The sequence below is a fragment of the Prionailurus viverrinus genome, chromosome X (genome assembly GCF_022837055.1).
Source record: "Prionailurus viverrinus isolate Anna chromosome X, UM_Priviv_1.0, whole genome shotgun sequence".
Taxonomy (NCBI): Eukaryota; Metazoa; Chordata; class Mammalia; order Carnivora; family Felidae; genus Prionailurus; species Prionailurus viverrinus.
In genome coordinates this window covers 81,961,538-81,983,320 of record NC_062579.1, presented here as the reverse complement: position 1 = coordinate 81,983,320, position 21,783 = coordinate 81,961,538, and the positions used below count along the sequence as shown (strand labels likewise).

At 38.2% G+C, this 21,783-nt stretch overlaps 1 protein-coding gene across 3 annotated transcripts in view; it reads right to left on the bottom strand.

Moving 5' to 3' along the window:
• COL4A5 (collagen type IV alpha 5 chain) overlaps window positions 1-21,783 on the bottom strand; it is a 239,082-nt gene that overhangs the window by 39,615 nt on the left and 177,684 nt on the right. For all 3 annotated transcript variants that reach the window (XM_047843863.1, XM_047843864.1, XM_047843865.1), the window contains exons 31-36: window positions 20,056-20,223; window positions 19,071-19,160; window positions 18,207-18,356; window positions 15,865-15,963; window positions 6,869-6,958; window positions 6,310-6,449 (exon numbers count right to left, since the gene is read on the bottom strand). In XM_047843863.1, coding sequence (XP_047699819.1) covers window positions 6,310-6,449; window positions 6,869-6,958; window positions 15,865-15,963; window positions 18,207-18,356; window positions 19,071-19,160; window positions 20,056-20,223 — 737 coding nt within the window. The remainder of the gene's footprint in view (window positions 1-6,309; window positions 6,450-6,868; window positions 6,959-15,864; window positions 15,964-18,206; window positions 18,357-19,070; window positions 19,161-20,055; window positions 20,224-21,783) is intronic.

The following is a 21,783-nucleotide window of genomic DNA, read 5'->3' as shown; positions in this document are numbered from 1 at the left end:
CCCCTGGCCACCAGAGCCAGATGACTACGGAGTGACCCCAGTATGGATTGCGTGCACCTGCAGGTTTTTGTGGGGGCCACTGAAGAGCACAGAACTGGCGTGTCACTCTTGACTTTTGCAGGGATGAAGGAGAATCTAGGGCTGGTGCTTGCCAGCCATCTTTAGTGGGGTAATGGGAGAGTGCAAGGCTAGGTCACATTTGCCAGCACTATCAACGTAGAGGGAGAGTACAAAAATGGTGACTTCCAGCACTTCCAACCCTGGAGAGAGGTCCAACGTGCTCCTGCCCCTCTGGCAGATGTTTTAATACTAGCAAATGAATCTCCTTCACATTTAGTGTAGACATTTTTCAAACTGTTGCCTTTTCACTGGTTCCTAAGGTGAGTGAGTTTGCATGCAAGCTCTTTAAGAAAGGTGTTTCAGTTCCCGACAGCCCTTTGGATGTAAGCTCCTTTGATCTTCAAAGCCAGATGTTTTGCAGGATTGTCTCCCTGTTACAGGCCCCAGGGGTTAGCATTCTTGATGTGGGGCATGAATCCCTCATTTCTCAGGGATTAGCTCCAGATTTGTGGGATCCCTTCTGATTGTGGGTCATCATGGCAGGGGTAGGGTTTTGGATGAGTCAGTATCTCTGCCTCTGCTAACCACTATGTGGCCCTTTTACTATTTGTTGTGAAAAAAGCTGTTCAGTTAGTTTTCGGGTCTTTTTCAGAGGGAATTAAGTGTTCTCTATGTAGCTATAGATTTGTTTTGTCCATGAGAAGAGGTATGTTCAGGATCTTCTTATGCCTCCATCTTGTACTGCCCCACCACTATCCTTGTTTCTTAGCAACTCACTAATTATAGAATTCTTTCTTATGCTTGCCATCCCCCAATAATACTATTATGTCTCCTAAAATGTTAATTCTACTCTTTCTTTATAACATAGGCACTACTCACTTTGCACAATAGTATGGAACAACAAAAATGAAGATGCAAGATGAAACCATGTAAAGAGGTCTTCATAATTAATGAGAAAAATATGATTGCTCCATGACCTTTAAAAACTTTTCTCACAACTTTAAAATCTCTCTTCATGTAAGTTATACATGTAAAGAGAAAAGTCATATATTGCTAAGTTTTCTTTCACAAACTTCCTTGTCTACACCTCTAAAGTCTCTAACCTCTAAAGTCTAAAATCTGTCAATGGTGTCAGTGTCAACATTCCAGTGTTGCCATTTTCCATTTTTTTTTTTTGCTACACTTTCATTTCTGTTGGTTAATTTTTCCCTTTGAGTATCCATCTTTTTAAAATTTCACATTGGTTTATCAATGAGAGGCAAAAAGGCAACACAACTACATGCTTTGCTACCCGGGCATTAAGAGAATATCAGATTCACAGTGATTAATGACTGATTCAATTTGAAAGAAGTGAAATAATTGTTCACTGATCATGATACATAACTGTTATTTATATAGTGATTTATAGATTGATGGATTGAAAAGCTAACATACCATGGTAGCTTGAGTTTGAACCATGTTGTTGTGGACTCATGTCATTTAAATAAATTGTGGCAACAAATTTTGTGCATATCAGAACTGTGCGAAGGACTGCCTGCATCTAGTAGAAATAAGCTATAAAATCTTATTTTTCAGTGTGTCACCATTATATGATAAAATAACAACAGGCTACTTCAAATACATGATTTCTTTGTTTTATCAGCTCTGCAAGTATCCAAATTTAGTTTAGAATTTGCTTGAAGGCTGCATAGAGAAAGAAACTAAAAGTTAGCCTCTTGCTTGAAGAGTTGAATATACTATGGACATTTGCCAACTGAAACATGTTTTTCTGCTGATATTCATTATAATTTCTGAGACAAGTTATGGTAATTTGATTTCATTATATAAATGTTAACATTTGCTCAGCCCAGCAAAAAATATATAGGAAAACATTTAGAAAAAAATTTAAATGGAATTTCAAATCAATGAGTAAAGAATGGAGACTTTACTCCAAACAAATGGAGTTGGGTTATCTGGATATCTAATTTGGAAAAAAATGAAGCTACTTCTCACCTCATACAACATATGGAAAAAGCCAATGGATTAAAGATATAAATATAAAGAACAAAATCATGTAGTATAGAAGAAAGACATAGGTCTATTTTTATAATATTAGGATATAAGAGTTTTTATAACAATTAGAAGATTATGCTTCTGATCTTTCCCACTAAATCTCTTTCCCCACATCTCTCCTGTCTCAGTATGTAGCAACTCCATTGTTCCAGTACCTTAGGAAAAAAACTTTAGAGTCATCCATGATATCTCTCCTCCCATATTCCATAAGCAAATCTTTCTGGCTTGCCCTGGATCCAAACCATCAAGATATCAGGTCTGTATTATTTAAATAGTGTTATAACTGGTCTGTTTTCATCCGTATTCCTCTGTGATCTGGTTCCAAAATAGGAGCTATGATATATTTTTAAATTTAAGTACAATCATGTTACTCCTTCCAGTCACTCCCCATTTCATTCAGTAGTAAAATCCTTTACTATGATCCACAAGGGCTCTAGATAATCTATCTCCCATTACCCACCTAATCTCATCACCTACTTAGTTTCACCTCATTCACTCTGCTTAATCCACTCTAGTCACGTTTATGTACCTCAGACATGTCAGGTACGCTCCCACCTCAGGGTCTTCGAATGACTCATTCCCTCACTGCATGTCACTTGATCAACTGTTATTAGAGCAGTTTTCCCTTACTACTCTATTTCAAAATGTAACAATTCTCAGCAATTCTTATACCCAAGCCTCACTTAACTTTTGCCATACCTTCTAACACACTCATTTGTTTATTGAATAAGTCATTTGTTTATTGAATAGATGTCAGCTCCATGCAGGCAGTGAGTTTGGTTCATTCATTTTCTATCTCCAGCACCTAAAACAGTACCTGGCACCTCATATACACTCAATAGGTATTTTTTGAATGAATGAACCAATAAATGAGTATAACATTTGCCTATGTAAAAATTTTAAACTCTACATGATGAATGAACAGTAAACAAGGTTATAAGACAAACAAATGACTGGGAGAAAATATTTGCAACACATATAATAGACAATGGATGCATCGTTATAAAGTACTTGTAGAAATCAATAGGAAATATACAACCAAATCCCTTCCCAAAAATGATGAAAGAACATGAATAGACAATTTGTAGAGGAGATATAAGCATAAGAAATCTCATTTCTAATTAGGAAAATTCAAATTTCAACAATGATACTCCACTTTTCACCTTTTAAACTAACAAAATTAGAATGACTGATAGTACCCAATATTTGTAAAATGAAGAGAAAATAGAAAATTTCTTACACTGATCAAGACAGTATAAAGCAGTAGTGATATTTAAGAAAAAATTAGTCAGTAACTATCAACATTACAAAGGCATATATATATGATGAGTTCCCACAACTCTACTTAGAATTTATTCTGTGGTAATATTTACCAAATAATCTTAAGATATGTATGTGAGACATGGGTAAGAATCTTCAGAGCAACATATGTTTCTAATCATGAATATATAGAAACAATTCAGTATTCATAATAGGTTAAACTATTTATGGTTAACCCACACGCAAAATATTATATAATTATGAAAAATAATGAGGCATTTATTTATGGGCTAATAAAGACAGTTTGCTAAAATTTACTAAGTTATGATAGCTAGGTCCAGAGCAGATATATAGTATGAATTTTTTTTTGGTGTAAATAAAAATATAAGATACCTGTATTTGAAAGATGCAGCATCATTTCATGAATCAGTAACTGAGGAAAAATGCTTCCAATTATAATTGTAAGATGCTTTCCATTGTAAGATGCACCTCAATATCAGAGATTTTGAATATAAAAAATAGAGTCTTAAATTGATAAAATACTGGGGCGCCTGGGTGGCTCTGTCGGTTGAGCATACAACTTGGGCTCAGGTCATGATCTCACAGTCCGTGAGTTTGAGCCCTGCATCAGGCTCTGTGCTGACAGCTCGGAGCCTGGAGCCTGCTTCGGATTCTGTGTCTCCTGCTCTCTCTGCCCCTCCCCCACTCACACTGTCTGTCTCTCTCTCTTCCCAAAATAAATAAACATTAAAAATATTAAAAAATAAAATAAAATAAAATTGATGAAATACCTATCATACATACATGCTTACATGTGCATAAAATGTCTTTTCTGGGGGCACCTGGGTGGCTCAGTTGGTTGAGTGTCTGACTTTGGCTCAGGTCATGATCTTGCAGTTAGTGAGTTAAAGCTGCATGTTGAGCTCTGTGCTGACAGCTCAGAAGCTGGAGCCTGTTTCAGAATCTGTGCCTCCCTCTCTCTCTGGCCCTCTGCTGCTCACTCTCTGCCTCTCTCTCTCTCTCTCTCTCTCTCTCTCTCTCAAAAATAAATAGACATTAAAAAGAATTTTAAAAAGTCTTTTGTGAACAACTATTAAAAATAGTAAGAACTATGAATTTGAGGTATGTATATGTGTGGGAAAAGGACTTCTTGTTTCACATTGTTTCATACTGCTTGATTTTTAAAATCAAGTTTATTGGTTACTATTAATATAAAACTTTATAAGACAAAAATCTAGATGTACTTATGTTTTGATCTAGACACTTTCAAGAATCTATACAGTATAACTAATTATACATATGTCCACAGATATGTCTAAGAATATTCATTATGATATTATTTGCAACAACAGAATATCATGCAAATATTAAAAATAATGTACAATGACAACGAAAATTGTCTAATATATATTTAAAAAGAAAGATTAAAATATATAAATGATAAAGCAAATATAGGATAGCATGTATTCTATAATTCTACACACATACAATATATGTAGAAAAAACAAAACAAAATTTTGTATACATACATAAAAAAATGTATAGCAAGGGATTCAAATTTATACACTAACTATTATCAGTGGATTTCTATAGGGAAGGGAATGGAATAAAGAATATATGTTATGAAGGAGATTTTCACTTTTACCCTTGACATGTCTGTATTATTATTACTTTTTTAATGTTGTCATGTATTGCAGGTAAAATTTAAATACAACAGAAAAATTCAGAATCCTTTCAGTAGACTTTATACTGGTAATCTATAGTTAATAGGCAGAGATTTCTCTTGATTATCTCTTACAATAAGTTGATTGACTACACAAACTAAAATCTTTTTGTATACTGTTAAAAAGAAATGATCAAATTCCACATGAGTAAAATCATTGAACAACAACAAAAAAAGAGACAAAGCAAGAAACAGACTTTTAAATATAAAGATCAACCAGATGTTTACCATAAAGGATGTGTGTGGGGATGGGTTAAATAGGTGACAGAGATTAAGGACGGCATTTGTGATGAGCATGGGGTGTTGTATGGAAGTGTTGAATCACTACACTGTACACCTGAAACCAATATAACATTGTATGTAATCATACTGGAATTAAAATTAAAAATAAGAAATTTTTTTTAAAAATTAAAAAATAAAAAGGACAGCTTAAAAGGAAAAAAAACATTATTCAGTAAATTCATATCTCAGTGGGAATTTTCATTAATTCCATGCAAGTTTAGTAACACCATTCTTTTTCTAATACTTCCTAGCTTTGTAGTCTGACTGAATGATTAAACAATATTATAACACAAACAATTGACTAGGAGAAAACATCTGTAACATATATAATAGACAATGTATGCATCTCTCCTGGCTAAAAAGTACTTCCCCAAATGAGTAGGACCTATCACCTTTTTACATGGAATTAAGCAGTTATCAAATATTTGCTGAGTCCAATGATTCTAAAACACATCCTAAATTTGATTGGTGGAGAAACACTACCAAAGTTTTCACACTGACTATAGGCACAGAGGGGCATGTAAAACTGTTTTAAGAGAACTACCTCTGATATGCAGTTAGGAATACTACAGCACTTTCATTAATTGCATAAGTTACTTTGTTTATATAAGTCTCTTCATATTACTTTATAATAATATGAGGATACAGATCAACAATTCTGTCACTAAAAAGGAAAAAATACGCCTTTGGTTTACTGAAATACACTCAGAGATTAAGATGGAGGGAAAACAAAGAAATCAGAATGTCTCTCCCTCTTTTTGGATTGGCTACAAACCCTACAAGTATCTCCTTACAATATAAGAGAAAACAGAAGGAATGAATTTCTAGAATATACCATGTCATTCTATAGTTTGTTTAATGAAGAATTAGGAATGAGCACAGTATTTTAAAAAAACCACATCTGCTCAGGCATATGCATGGAGTAGAATTACCTTTGGGCCAGGAAGACCTGGAAGACCAATGCCTGAAATACCAGGATCACCTTTTTCTCCTTTCTGTCCAGGTAATCCTGGGGAGCCAGGTTGTCCAGGAACTCCAGGAGGTCCAGGAGACCCTTTCACACCCTGAGGGCCTGTTGAACACATGTAACATGCATTTTTTTTACAAAATATTCTTTATTTATGGCATATCTATGATGCATATGACCAAGGGAAAAGATTTTTTAAAAAAGAACTCTGCAAATTCTGAGTTAAAAATAATCCTTTATAACTAGGATTATTTAAAAGCCTACTTTTCAAGGAAGTTTATGTGAAAAGGGTACAGCTAGAGAAAAGATACATGTTTGTCAATTGTTACTCTTAATGTTTCTAAAACTCTGTCCATTAATTCCCACTTCAAATATTTGTGTGATGGAAGAGCTCTATCCACGGATTACCTTAGTTATTGCCTCAGTTTGATTTTATCCACAACCAGACTCTATTTTGATAACAAATTTTCCAAAGCCATCTTCCATTGATGGGATTAAATATTTGGGAGATTGCCATCACTCACCTGGAAAACCCATATCACCAATGCTTCCTTTAAGTCCAGGAGGTCCTGTAAGTCCTGGCTTCCCAGGGAGACCAGGGTTACCTTTGGGACCTAGAAAAGTCAAATTGGTTAAATTAAGATAAGTCAGCAATATTGAAGTTGCCTGGTTTCTTGGAGTGGGATGTAATTATAATGCAAGCATGGGATTGGATGGATCAAATCTCAATACATGATTAAGTTCCACAGATCTAAATCAGCATAAAACAGGCAAGAGATACCTAGGAAATCTCCTTGGGAACATATTACAATATAATCATGGTGATAGAGGTCTCCTAATACAAATTAGTTTTAAAAATGCAAAAATTTTACCAGGTCATCTGGTGTCTTGCCCTAAAACATTTCCAATTGGAAACGAAGTTCTATTTGTTGTATGTGTGTAACTACCCTTACTGTATTTATCACAGATAAATCCAATATGAGTCTGCTTTTAAAAGATTCAGAAGTGGCTTTCCCATGTAAGTCTGATATTATGAAACCGGCAAATGGAAAGTGATATCCTGTTATGACATATTCCCAGTTCATAAGGCCAGGGATAGATGAAGATTGACGGAGAAGTACTATACTGTCACCTCCAACAGTCCTGGCTGCTGTGTTTAGACATTCTTCCTAGAGGTTAGGTGCCTAAGCTGTGTGGTGTTACCTAGGTATTTTCTAAGGACCACAATGTTGCCTTAAACATTTTTTATTTTCTTTGTTTCTTCCACACTGACTTCCAACTCAGGGAAGAGAATGCAGAAGATGTGAAGGATAGAAAGGAAGAGAATTTCTCTTTCCAACTATATTAAGGCAACGTAGTAGAGTCTAGAGCAGAATAACTGACCTGAAGGATGCTTATGAGGATGGAGACTAGCTGATCTTAATTCCTTAGGAACCTAACTAAATAAAGTGGTTTAAAAAGCAGCAAGAGAGGGCTGGATAGAGGGAAGATGGGGGCATAGGAGGACGCTGGGCTCACCTCATCCAGCTGATCACTTAGATTCCACCTACACCTGCCTAAATAACCCAGAAAACCGCCAGAGGATTAGCAGAACGGAGTCTCTGGAGCCAAGCGCAGACGAGTGGCCCACAGAAGAGGGTAGGAAGGGCGGCGAGGCGGTGCGCGCTCCACAGACTGGCGGGAGGGAGCTGGGGCGGAGGGGCGGCCCGCTGGCCTAGCAGAGCCCCCAGGTCTGGCTTGCAAAAGCGGAGGGGCCGGACGGAGAGGGTTCCGACAGCGAGCGGGTCTTAACATCTGGAAGGTTATAAGTTAACAGCTCTGCTCAGAAAGCAGGAAGGCTGGAGGACAACGGGAGGAAGAATTGCTGAGCTCCGGGATGACAGAGCTCAGTTTGGTGGGGTACAAAAGCGCTTGCCAGTGCCATCTCCCTCGCCCATCCCCCTGCCAAAATCCCAAAGGGAACCAGTTCCTGCCAGGGAACTTGCTTGCACCCTGCAAAAACCGAACGCTGTGCTTCTGTGGATCCATCCCTCCGGCGGCAGCGGTGGGTCTGACTCCCTCCCGCTGCCACAGGGCCCCTCCCGAAGCGGATCACCAAAGGAGAAGTGAGCTAAGCCTGCCCCTCCCACCCCCTTGCACCTTGCCTATCCACCCCAGCTAATACGCCAGATCCCCAGCACCACAAGCCTGGCAGTGCGCAAGTAGCCCAGACGGGCCACGCCACCACACAATGAATCCCGCCCACCCCTAGAAAAGGGGAAGGGAAGGTACACACCAGTTTGACTGTGGCCCCAGCAGTGGGCTGGGGGCAGACATCAGGTCTGACTGCGGCCCACCCACCAACTCCAGCTATTCAAGACAGCACAGGGGAAGTGCCCTGAAGGTCCGCACCACTCCAGGGACTATCCAAAATGACCAAATGGAAAAATTCCCCTCAAAAGAATCTCCAGGAAATAACAACAGCTAACAAACAGATCAAAAAGGATTTAAACAATATAACAGAAGGTGAATTTAGAATAATAGTCATAAAATTAATCGCTGGGCTTGAAAACAGTATAGAGGACAGCAGAGAATCTCTTGCTACAGAGATCAAGGGACTAAGGAATAGTCAGGAAGAGCTAAAAAATTCTATAAACGAGCTGCAAAATAAAATGGAAATGACCACGGCTCAGATTGAAGAGGCAGAGGAGAGAATAGGTGAACTAGAAGATAAAATTATAGAAAAAGAGGAAGCTGAGAAAAAGAGAGATAAAAAAATCCAGGAGTATCAGGTGAAATTAGAGAACTAAGTGATGCACTAAAGAGAAATAATCTATGCATAATTGGTATCCCAGAGGAGGAAGAGAGAGGGAAAGGTGCTGAAGGAGTACTTGAAGAAATAATAGCTGAGAACTTCCCTGAACTGGGGAAGGAAAAAGGCATTGAAATCCAAGAGGCACAGAGAACTCCCTTCAGACGTACCTTGAATCGAACTTTTGTACGACATATCATAGTGAAACTGGCAAAATACAAGGATAAAGAGAAAATTCTGAAAGCAGTGAGGGATAAACGTGCCCTAACATATAAAGGGAGACCTATAAGACTCGTGACTGATCTCTCTTCTGAAACTTGGCAGTTCAGAAAGGAATGGCAGGAGATCTTCAATGTGCTGAACAGAAAAAATATGGAGCCGAGAATCCTTTATCCAGCAAGTCTGTCATTTAGAACAGAAGAAGAGATAAAGGTCTTCCCAAACAAACAAAAACTGAAGGAATCGTCACCACTAAACCAGCCCTACAAGAGATCCTAAGGGGGATCCTGTGAGACAAAGTACCAGAGATATTGCTACAAGCATAAAACATACAGACATCACAATGACGCTAAACCCATATCTTTCTATAATAACACTGAATGTAAATGGACTAAATGTGCCAACCAAAAGACATAGGGTATCAGAATGGATAAAAAAACAAGACCCATCTATTTGCTGTCTACAAGAGACTCATTTTAGACCTGATGACACCTTCAGATTGAGAGTGAGGGGATGGAGAACTATTTATCATGCTACTGGAAGCCAAAAGAAAGCTGGAGTAGCCATACTTATATCAGACAAACTAGACTTTAAATTAAAGGCTGTAACAAGACATGAACAAGGACATTATATAATAATTACAGGGTCTATCCATCAGGAAGAGCTAACAATTATAAATGTCTATGTGCCGAATACGGGAGACCCCAAATATGTAAAACAATTACTCATAAACATAAGCAACCTTATTGATAAGAATGTGGTAATTGCAGGGGGCTTTAATACACCACTTACAGAAATGGATAGATCAACTAGACACACGGTCAATAAAGAAACAAGGGCCCTGAATGAGACATTGGATCAGATGGACTTGACAGATATATTTAGAACTCTGCATCCCAAAGCAACAGAATATACTTTCTTCTCGAGTGCACATGGAACATTCTCCAAGATAGATCACCTACTGGGTCACAAAATAGCCCTTCATAAGTATACAAGAATTGAAATCATACCATGCATACTTTCAGACCACGATGCTTTGAAGCTTGAAATCAACCACAAGAAGAAGTCTGGAAAACCTCCAAAAGCATGGAGGTTAAAGAACACCCTACTAAACAATGAGTGGGTCAACCAGGCAATTAGAGAAGAAATTTAAAAATATATGGAAACAAATGAAAATGAAAATACAACAATCCAAACGCTTTGGGATGCAGCGAAGGCATTCCTGAGAGGAAAATAAATTGCCATCCAGGCCTATCTCAAGAAACAAGAAAAATCCCAAATACAAAATCTAACAGCACACCTAAAGGAAATAGAAGCAGAACAGCAAAGACAGCCTAAACCCAGAAGAAGAAGAGAAATAATAAAGATCAGAGCAGAAATAAACAATATAGAATCTAAAAAAACTGTAGAGCAGATCAACGAAACCAAGAGTTGGTTTTTTTAAAAAATAAACAAAATTGATAAACCTCTAGCCAGGCTTCTCAAAAAGAAAAGGGAGATGACCCAAATAGATAAAATCATGAATGAAAATGGAATTATTACAACCAATCCCTCAGATACAAGCAATTACCAGGGAATACTATGAACAATTATATACCAACAAACTGGACAACCTGGAAGAAATGGACAAATTCCTAAACACCCACACACTTCCAAAACTCAAACTGGAGGAAATAGAAAGCTTGAATAGACCCATAACCAGCGAAGAAATTGAATCAGTTATCAAAAATCTCCCAACAAATAAGAGTCCAGGACCAGATGACTTCCCAGGGGAGTTCTACCAGACGTTTAAAGCAGAGATAATACCTATCCTTCTCAAGCTATTCCAGAAAATAGAAAGGGAAGGAAAACTTCCAGACTCATTCTAGGAAGCCAGTATTACTTTGATTCCTAAGCCAGACAGAGACCCAGTAAAAAAAGAGAATTACAGGCCAATATCCCTGATGAATATGGATGCAAAAATTCTCAATAAGATACTAGCTAATCGAATTCAACAGCATACAAAAAGAATTATTCACCATGATCAAGTGGGATTCATTCCTGGGATGCAGGGCTGGTTCAACATTCGCAAATCAAACAACGTGATACATCACATTAATAAAAGAAAAGAGAAGAATCATATGATCCTGTCAATCGATGCAGAAAAGGCCTTTGACAAAATCCAGCACCCTTTCTTAATAAAAAACCCTTGAGAAAGTCGGGATAGAAGGAACATACTTAAAGATCATAAAAGCCATTTATGAAAAGCCCACAGCTAACATCATCCTCAATGGGGAAAAACTGAGAGCTTTTTCACTGAGATCAGGGACACGACAGGGATGTTCACTCTCACCGCTGTTGTTTAACATAGTGTTGGAAGTTCTAGCATCAGCAATCACACAACAAAAGGAATTCAAAGGCATCAAAATTGGCAAAGATGAAGTCAAGCTTTCGCTTTTTGTAGATGACATGATATTATATGTGGAAAATACAATAGACTCCACCAAAAGTCTGCTAGAACTGATACATGAATTCATCAAAGTTGCAGGATACAAAATCAATGTACAGAAATCAGTTGCATTCTTATACACTAACAATGAAGCAACAGAAAGACAAATAAAGAAACTGATCCGATTCACAATTGCACCAAGAAGCATAAAATACCTAGGAATAAATCTAACCAAAGATGTAAAAGATCTGTATGCTGAAAACTATAGAAAGCTTATGAAGGAAATTGAAGAAGATATAAAGAAATGGAAAGACATTCCCTGCTCATGGATTGGAAGAATAAATATTGTCAAAATGTCAATACTACCCAAAGCTATCTACACATTCAATGCAATCCCAATCAAAATTGCACCAGCATTCTTCTCGAAACTAGAACAAGCAATCCTAAAATTCATATGGAACCACAAAAGGCCCCGAATAGCCAAAGTAATTTTGAGAAGACCAAAGCAGGAGGCATCACAATCCCAGACTTTAGCCTCTACTACAAAGCTGTAATCATCAAGACAGCATGGTATTGGCACAAAAACAGACACAGAGACCAATGGAATAGAATAGAAACCCCAGAACTAGACCCACAAACGTAGGGCCAACTCATCTTTGACAAAGCAGGAAAGAACATGCATTGGAAAAATGACAGTCTCTTTAACAAATGGTGCTGGGAGAACTGGACAGCAACATGCAGAAGGATGAAACTAGACCACTTTCTCACACCATTCACAAAAATAAACTCAAAGTGGATAAAGGACCTGAATGTGAGACAGGAAACCATCAAAACCCTAGAGGAGAAAGCAGGAAAAAACCTCTCTGACCTCAGCCGTAGCAAACTCTTACTCGACACATCTCCAAAGGCAAGGGAATTAAAAGCAAAAGTGAATTACTGGGACCTTATGAAGATAAAAAGCTTCTGCACAGCAAAGGAAACAACCAACAAAACCAAAGGGCAACCAACGGAATGGGAAAGATATTTGCAAATGACATATCGGACAAAGGGCTAGTATCCAAAATCTATAAAGAGCTCACCAAACTCCACACCCGAAAAACAAATAACCCAGTGAAGAAATGGGCAGAAAACATGAATAGACACTTCTCTAAAGAAGACATCCGGATGGCCAACAGGCACATGAAAAGATGTTCAGCGTCGCTCCTTATCAGGGAAATACAAATCAAAACCACACTCAGGTATCACCTCACGCCAGTCAGAGTGGCCAAAATGAACAAATCAGGAGACTATAGATGCTGGCGAGGATGTGGAGAAATGGGAACCCTCTTGCACTGTTGGTGGGAATGCAAATTGGTGCAGCCGCTCTGGAAAGCAGTGTGGAGGTTCCTCAGAAAATTAAAAATAGACCTACCCTATGACCCAGCAATAGCACTGCTAGGAATTTACCCAAGGGATACAGGAGTACTGAAGCATAGTGGCACTTGTACCCCAATGTTTATAGCAGCACTCTCAACAATAGCCAAATTATGGAAAGAGCCTAGATGTCCATCAACTGATGAATGGATAAAGAAATTGTGGTTTACATACACAATGGAATACTATGTGGCAATGAGAAAGAATGAAATATGGCCTTTTGTAGCAACGTGGATGGAACTGGAGAGTGTGATGCTAAGTGAAATAAGCCATACAGAGAAAGACAGATACCATACGGTTTCACTCTTATATGGATCCTGAGAAACTTAACAGAAACCCATGGGGGAGGGGAAGGAAAAAAAAAAAGAGGTTAGAGTGGGAGTGAGCCAAAGCATAAGAGATTGTTAAAAACTGAGAACAAACTGAGGGTTGATAGGAGGTGGGAGGGAGGGGAGGGTGGGTGATGGGAATTGAGGAGGGCACCTTTTTGGGATGAGCACTGGGTGTTGTATGGAAACCAATTTGACAATAAATTTTATATTGAAAAAAAAATTGCACCAGCATTCTTCTCAAAGTTAGAACAAGCAATCCTAAAATTTGTATGGAACCACAAAAGACCCTGAATAGCCAAAGTAATATTGAAGAAGAAGACCAACGCAGGAGGCATCACAATCCCAGACTTTAGCCTCTACTACAAAGCTGTAATCATCAAGACAGCATGGTATTGGCACAAAAACAGACACCTATACCAATGGACTAGAATGGAAACCCCAGAACTAGACCCACAAACGTAGGGCCAACTCATCTTTGACAAAGCAGGAAAGAACATGCAATGGAAAAATGACAGTCTCCTTAACAAATGGTGCTGGGAGAACTGGACAGCAACACGCAGAAGGATGAAACTAGACCACTTTCTTACACCATACACAAAAACAAACTCAAAATGGATAGATGACCTGAATGTGAGACAGGAAACCATCAAAACCCTAGAGGAGAAAGCAGGAAAAAACCTCTCTGACCTCAGCCGCAGCAATTTCTTACTTGACACGTCTCCAAAGGCAAGGGAATTAAAAGCAAAAATGAACTATTGGGACCTCATGAAGATAAAAAGCTTCTGCACAGCAAAGGAAACAACCAACAAAACTAAAAGGCACCCAATGGAATGGGAAAAGATATTTGCAAATGACATACCGGATAAAGGGCTAGTATCCAAAATCTATAAAGAATTCACCGAACTCCACACCCAAAAAACAAATAATCCAGTGAAGAAATGGGCAGAAGACAGGAATAGACACTTCTCTAAAGAAGACATCCGGATGGCCAACAGGCACATGAAAAGATGCTCAACGTCGCTCCTCATCAGGGAAATACAAATCAAAACCTTGCTCAGATATCACCTCACGCCAGTCAGAGTGGCCAAAATGAACAAATCAGGAGACTATAGATGCTGGCAAGGATGTGGAGAAACGGGAACCCTCTTGCACTGTTGGTGGGAATGCAAATTGGTGCAGTCACTCTGGAAAACAGTGTGGAGGTTCCTCAAAAAATTAAAAATAGACCTACCCTATGACCCAGCAGTAGCACTGCTAGGAATTTACTCAAGGGACACAGGAGTACTGATGCATAGTGGCACTTGTACCCCAATGTTTATAGCAGCACTCTCAACAATAGCCAAATTATGGAAAGAGCCTAGATGTCCATCAACTGATGAATGGATAAAGAAATTGTGGTTTATATACACAATGGAGTACTACGTGGCAATGAGAAAGAATGAAATATGGCCCTTTGTAGCAATGTGGATGGAACTGGAGAGTGTGATGCTAAGTGAAATAAGCCATACAGAGAAAGACAGATACCATACGGTTTCACTCTTATATGGATCCTGAGAAACTTAACAGAAACCCATGGGGGAGGGGAAGGAAAAAAAAAAAAGAGGTTAGAGTGGGAGTGAGCCAAAGCATAAGAGATTGTTAAAAACTGAGAACAAACTGAGGGTTGATGGGGGGTGGGAGGGAGGGGAGGGTGGGTGATGGGTATTGAGGAGGGCACCTTTTGGGATGAGCACTGAGTGTTGTATGGAAACCAATTTGACAATACATTTCATATATTGAAAAAAAAATAAATAAATAAATAAATAAAGCAGCAAGAAAGAGTTTTATTAGAAATAAGGAAAAAATCCATGTGGCCTCTGAAGGTGATTCATGCCGAAACAGACTACCAAGGTAGGTTGTAAAATTTTCATCCCTAGAGACTTTAAAAAATAGAATCAGCAGCCACCTTTACATGGTTTAATGATTTTCTTGTCTGAAGGCAAAAACTAAAAAAAAGGTAAATTTCTCAGCGCCTATCAGATAACTGTCTCATTTACATATGTTGCAACGTACGTAAATAAAACACAGCACCTTATTTAGATATACTTCTGATTCTCTATACATCCTCACTGCCTCAAAAAGAAGAAATTGAGCCAAAATTATTCTACAAATCTTGTCAGTTGATGCTTGGGCCAAATGGCAACATTTTTGCTAAAAAAAGAGCTCCAAATCTCAGTAGTTACCCAAGCATCTTGTGATGAAAAGATCCAAAACATCATCGCATATGATAAATACATAAAATTTTTCTAGGGTTTGAGATCAGTCATTACATTGCTACAGGTGGTCTATCATACTTACCTGATGGTCCTGGTAATCCAGGTTGTCCACTCAGTCCAGGTTGCCCTGGGTCTCCAGGCAAACCCTGGTAACCTTTTGGTCCCGAAACTCCAGGAATACCTTCCAAGGATGAGTAGAGGGAAGACAAGTTAAGTTTATGGGCTAAATGGGTGATGGGTATTAAGAAAGGCACCTGTTAGGATGAGCACCGGGTGTTCTATGTAAGTGATGAATCAATAAAGTCTACTCCTGAAATCAATATTACATTATATGTTAACTAACTAGAATTTAACTATAATAAAATTTTAAAGAATCTTAACCATAAAAATAATTTAACAAGGCAAGCAACCCAAATTCTGAACTATGAATCAAATACAGGAACCCATGATATTCTGATATAGCATGAACCAAATAGCACTGGACACATACTAAACTCCTCCACTTTTTATTGAGCTATCATTAAGAAATTCAATGCACTCATTACTGAAATCACTTTCCTCTTTGGGCCTCAGTTTCTTACACTGCAAAATGAAGGAACTGGAGCAAGTTATCTTTAGACTATCTCTTAGATTCTACAACTATCTTTATTTTTTTTAATTTTTTTTCAACATTTTTTATTTATTTTTGGGACAGAGAGAGACAGAGCATGAATGGGGGAGGGGCAGAGAGAGAGGGAGACACAGAATCGGAAACAGGCTCCAGGCTCTGAGCCATCAGCCCAGAGCCCGACGCGGGGCTCGAACTCACGGACCGCGAGATCGTGACCTGGCTGAAGTCAGACGCTTAACCGACTGCGCCACCCAGGTGCCCCTCTACAACTATCTTTAATAGCCGTATTATATTATAATAGAGTTTACTGCTTCTTATTTTACAGAAGGCATAATTGAAAGAGAAGCCTTATAAGGAGTCATTCAAGAAAGATATCTCATTTTAGCAATACAAAAAATGAGGCAGCCCTGCCTCTTTTCTGACAAGATACAAAACTATAGTAATGTCTTAAACTCTTTTTTGAGAAAAAAATCCCACCAAGTCCTGCTCATAGGGAAACATACTATCTGTGTACACACACACACACACACACACACGAACAATATTAACGTTTACAAACCAAAAAGAGCCACAAACTTTACTATAAGCTGCAAATAAACACAGCTAGTTTTTTTTTAATTTTTTTTTCAACGTTTTATTTATTTTTGGGACAGAGAGAGACAGAGCATGAACGGGGGAGGGGCAGAGAGAGAGGGAGACACAGAATCAGAAACAGGCTCCAGGCTCCGAGCCATCAGCCCAGAGCCTGACGCGGGGCTCGAACTCCCGGACCGCGAGATTGTGACCTGGCTGAAGTCAGACGCTTAACCGACTGCGCCACCCAGGCACCCCTAAACACAGCTAGTTTTAAAGTTCCATGTTTTTTTGAAAGGCTATTCTATATAGATTAGATTGTAAGTACTTTATTTGATTCATGCTTATCTACATGTTCTGATGCCTTGTTATATGTTACAGTTTTGTAAAACGAAAAAAGAATTTTGTATTTAAAAAATCAATGTTGGGGTGCCTGGGTAGCTCAGTTGGTTAAGCATCCGACTTCAGCTCATGTCATGATCTTGCTGTCTGTGAGTTTGAGCCCCACGTCGGGCTCCGTGTTGTCAGCTCAGAGCCTGGAGCCTGTTTCAGATTCTGTGTCTCCCTCTGTCTCCCTGCCCTTCCCCCACTCGCACTTTGTCTCTCAAAAATGAATAAAACATTAAAAAAAATAAATAAATAAAAAATAAATGTTATACTTCTTATTTGTTTCTAGTAAAATAACAATAGTAACACAGTTGTTCCCTAAACCTACTTTCAGCAACTTCCCCCAGGGCTGAGATTGGCTCTTCATAGTCTAATACTTGTTATTCTTCCATGGCAGAATAACAATGAACTGCATTTAGAGCCAAGTATGATACGGATATCAAAACACTGCAGGGCAACAATGTACCACTCATTCCCATCTGGCTTCATGGGAAAAAAATTAAAGGCCCAGCAAATTTCCTAAGCATTGAAATCTGTTTTCCAAGTGATTCTGGCCATATATCCATTTCTCTCAACCACATCCTGTACTACTTTCTGGAAAGCCTGAAGGTGACTGCCTTAAGTCTATTTTAAGACTTCATAGTTTGTGATAGATTAAACTACAAAGAAAATACTTAAATAAAAGTTGATCACTGAAATAGTACAAATCAGGTGAAAATTTTCATTACCAAAATTTAATACATCTAAGTGCCTTTTGTTGGTGACTCCTATGCTACAAGTCACTTTTCATGCTATTAAAAATTAAACTTCAGATATACCAGTAAACACATTCACAAATAAATACATTCACTCACCTGGTAATCCAGGGTCCCCCTTCTCTCCTTTTGAGCCCAGCATATCTGGATCCATTGGTCCAGGAGGGCCTGGAAGGCCAGGCTCTCCTTTACCACCTTTTTCTCCTACAGGGCCAGGAGGTCCTGGCTGACCCTGCAAACCATTATCACCTAAAACCGACATGTGTGTGGAGGACAACAGATCAGATTCATCCTTCCAAGATTAATGCATATAAAGATTATTCATATGTTCCACGGTTTGGTAGGTCACTGACCATCCAAAACACTTACGCACCATGGTTATTGTCTATGAATAACTTGAATTCACACACATTTTTATACTCAAATAGCACTTCATATATTTTCTGGGGTTCTTTGACAATTATAGGAATTGTAAAAAAAATCAAAATTTAATACCTATATTTTGTTATTTTGAGCTGAGCATTTACCACATTTCACGGTATCCGAATTATACATGCCACCACATTGAAAACAGAACCTATTTAAATGCCATGTCACATACAAACAAACACAAGTGGGGCACCTGGGTGGCTCAGCTGGTTGAGCATCTGACTCGATTTTGGCTCAGGTCATGATTTCCTGGTTCTCATGGGATCGAGCCCTGCATTGGGCTCTGCAATGATAGCATTGAGCCTGCTTGAGATTCTCTCTCTCTCTCTCTCTCTCTCTCTCTCTGCCCCTCTCCCACTTGCATGCACACACGCTGTCTCTCAAAATAAAGAAATAAACATTTAAAAACTTAAAAAAGAATATACAAGCAAGCATTGCTCATTTTAAAGCAGTCAAATAAAAATGTTTTGTATTGACATAAAAGATGTTAAATTTTCTCTCTTACATGCATCTGCCACCAACTCTGAATATTACCTTTGAGACCAGGAACACCACTCCTGCCAGGAATTCCCAAAGGTCCTGGTGGGCCTGGAGGTCCCATCATACCCATTTCACCTTTGGCACCTTTGAAGAATATAAATAATTAACTTTTACCTTTCCTTGACCTTGGAAAGATAAAAGGTAAGTTTTAAGATGGCAACTGGAAGACCTGAGGGTTGGAGGGAAGGCACTAAGTCTTACCCCTTTTCAACTGTTGTAACCATAGTGACCACTATTGCCAATACCTATGAATATGAAGACTCACTGTTGTTACTTATCTCCAAAGATGGCCTCACAATGCACAACACTTACCAGTATACACACCCTTGTGTAGCCTTCTCCCCTGGAATTTGGGCTGACTCTGTGCCTTGTCCTTGACTAAGTGACATTGTGACTCCCAAAGCTAGATCATAAGAAGTCTTGTGGCTTTCACCTGGGGCTCTTGGAACACTCGGTTTTGGTTTGGGGGATTCTCTTGTTTGGAAGCCAGCTGCCTTTAGAAGGATAGCAACTACCCTGACTTTATCATAATATAACAATCCTAAGCCATGTGAAGAAACATTATGGATAATCAGAGACATGTGAAGAGGCCAAGGAACAGTCATGTGTCAGAGAAATGCCATTCTGGAAGTAGATCCTTCATCCCAACAGCTCCAGTTGATGCCATCTGGATCAGAGATAAATGACCCCATTCAAATCATGCCTTAATTCCTGACCCACAAAATCTTGAACAAAATAAAAAAGGTTGATTTAAACCATTAAATTCTGGGGTCATTTTCTATACAGCAATATGTAACAAGAAATCTCCCAGAGAAAAAGTATAATGTAAATAACAAAGTGAGTCTCTTGAAAAGACATTTAACACTTTTCCTTAAGGACTAGGTCAATCCAGAAAAGTACAACAAAGGAATAATATAACGGAATCATAAGAGTTTTAATTTCCTGAATCCAAAACCAGAGAAAACTTTAAATAAATTACCTGGAAATCCAGAGACACCTGCTTTTCCTGGAATCCCTGGTGATCCTGGGGGTCCCATAGGACCAGGTGCTCCAGGAATTCCTGGACTGCCTCTCTCACCAGGGGGTCCTAGAACATCAAACCCAGGAGGTCCTGGATCTCCTTTCTCTCCTGGTATTCCATGTAAGCCTAGTTAATACAACACCAATATTAACCAGTTTTGAAGTAGTTTTAAGAGATGTGTCTGATCATTTTTCTAGCAAACAAGTGACAGACTCCTTTCTATAATAAACCTAACAGTGAGTCAGAGATTCTTTTGGTATCATGCACATAAAATGACCTAACAATCAAACTTCAGGATTTTCAGGTACATTTCTCTATGAAAGTGCTTCTCAAATTATTTTTGGTGAAGGATGAATCTTTTCTTAATTCTTGGTCCATCCTGGACTAATATTTTTCATAAAATACTGTAAAATGACTAAAAGAACTAAAATAAAAAAACCAAAGACATACATAATACATGTCTACTTTCAGCTATTAAATTCAACAACTACAATTACACTGTCAAATTGCTATAAAAGTTTCTAAATGCTTACTCTCAGTTTCTTTTAATTCCAATGCAGACTGGTAACAAGCAGTTTGTGATTTGACATTGGTCCGTTGACTGCATTTGGATTTGCATTGTTCTAAGGTACTATGGATTATTGGGCTATAGTTCCATAATCCATAAGAATGACTAATTACTGAGTAAGCCCATTGCATGGACCTTTTTGACTTTATTTTAACCTCATTTTACATTTTCTTTTAATAATACATTACCATAAATTTTTGTTGTTAAATTTTGTTTCCCAGTATTCCAACCAGGATTTTACAGAAAAAATATGACATTGAAAAAATGCTTAACCTTAGTAAGTTTTGTAAGACTGAACTACTCCAAGACACAAGATGCTTAGAACATAGGGAAAAGAATTACTCTACAAACACAGAGCAAGTTCCCGCTCCAATACCTATCAGCTATGTGACTTAGTAAGTCACTTAATATTGTTGATCTACATCTGGGGATACAACTGACTGGAAGCTAGAGGCTGAGCCAGGTGACCATTCCAAGGGTCCCTTCAACAATAAGACCTAATTCTATTGTTGAAGGTTCATAGACAATTATTTTTATAATAGAGCAAGATGCTAAGATTTTAAGATCTGTTTGGTGTCATATACCAGCATGTCCTTAAACCAATAAAATTCACTTCGAAGATTAGAGAATTCCGTTTAGTTGGCACAGTGGTGATGGTTCCAATGCTGTCATTTCATAAAAAAAATACTATAAAAATGGGAGAGAGATTTTATATTATTGTATTTGTGAAGTATGATGATACCTAAAAACGAGCACTATTATAGCTCTATATGGATTGCTGCTTATTGTTATATTCCAACTAGTTTTTGACAGCTGAGGTTTTGAGATAAATAATTTGTCCTTTGAAATATGCTCCACAAAAGAATGAAAAGAAACCAAAGACTTAAGTCTGGAGAAATCTTGTTTGTTTTTCAGGTTTAAAGCTTTACTTTAAGATCCAGCTTTTGAGAAAGAACTACAGTACCTGGTAGGCCTGAAGTTCAAGAGGCAGTAGTTACAGTTTAGTAGCAAGATGAACTACCCAGGCAGAAGCAAGTAGCCAAAAGATTGATTAAGTTAGGAGACAAAACTAAGCATGTTAAGATGAGAACAAAAACGTCTACAAGTAGAAGTTATTA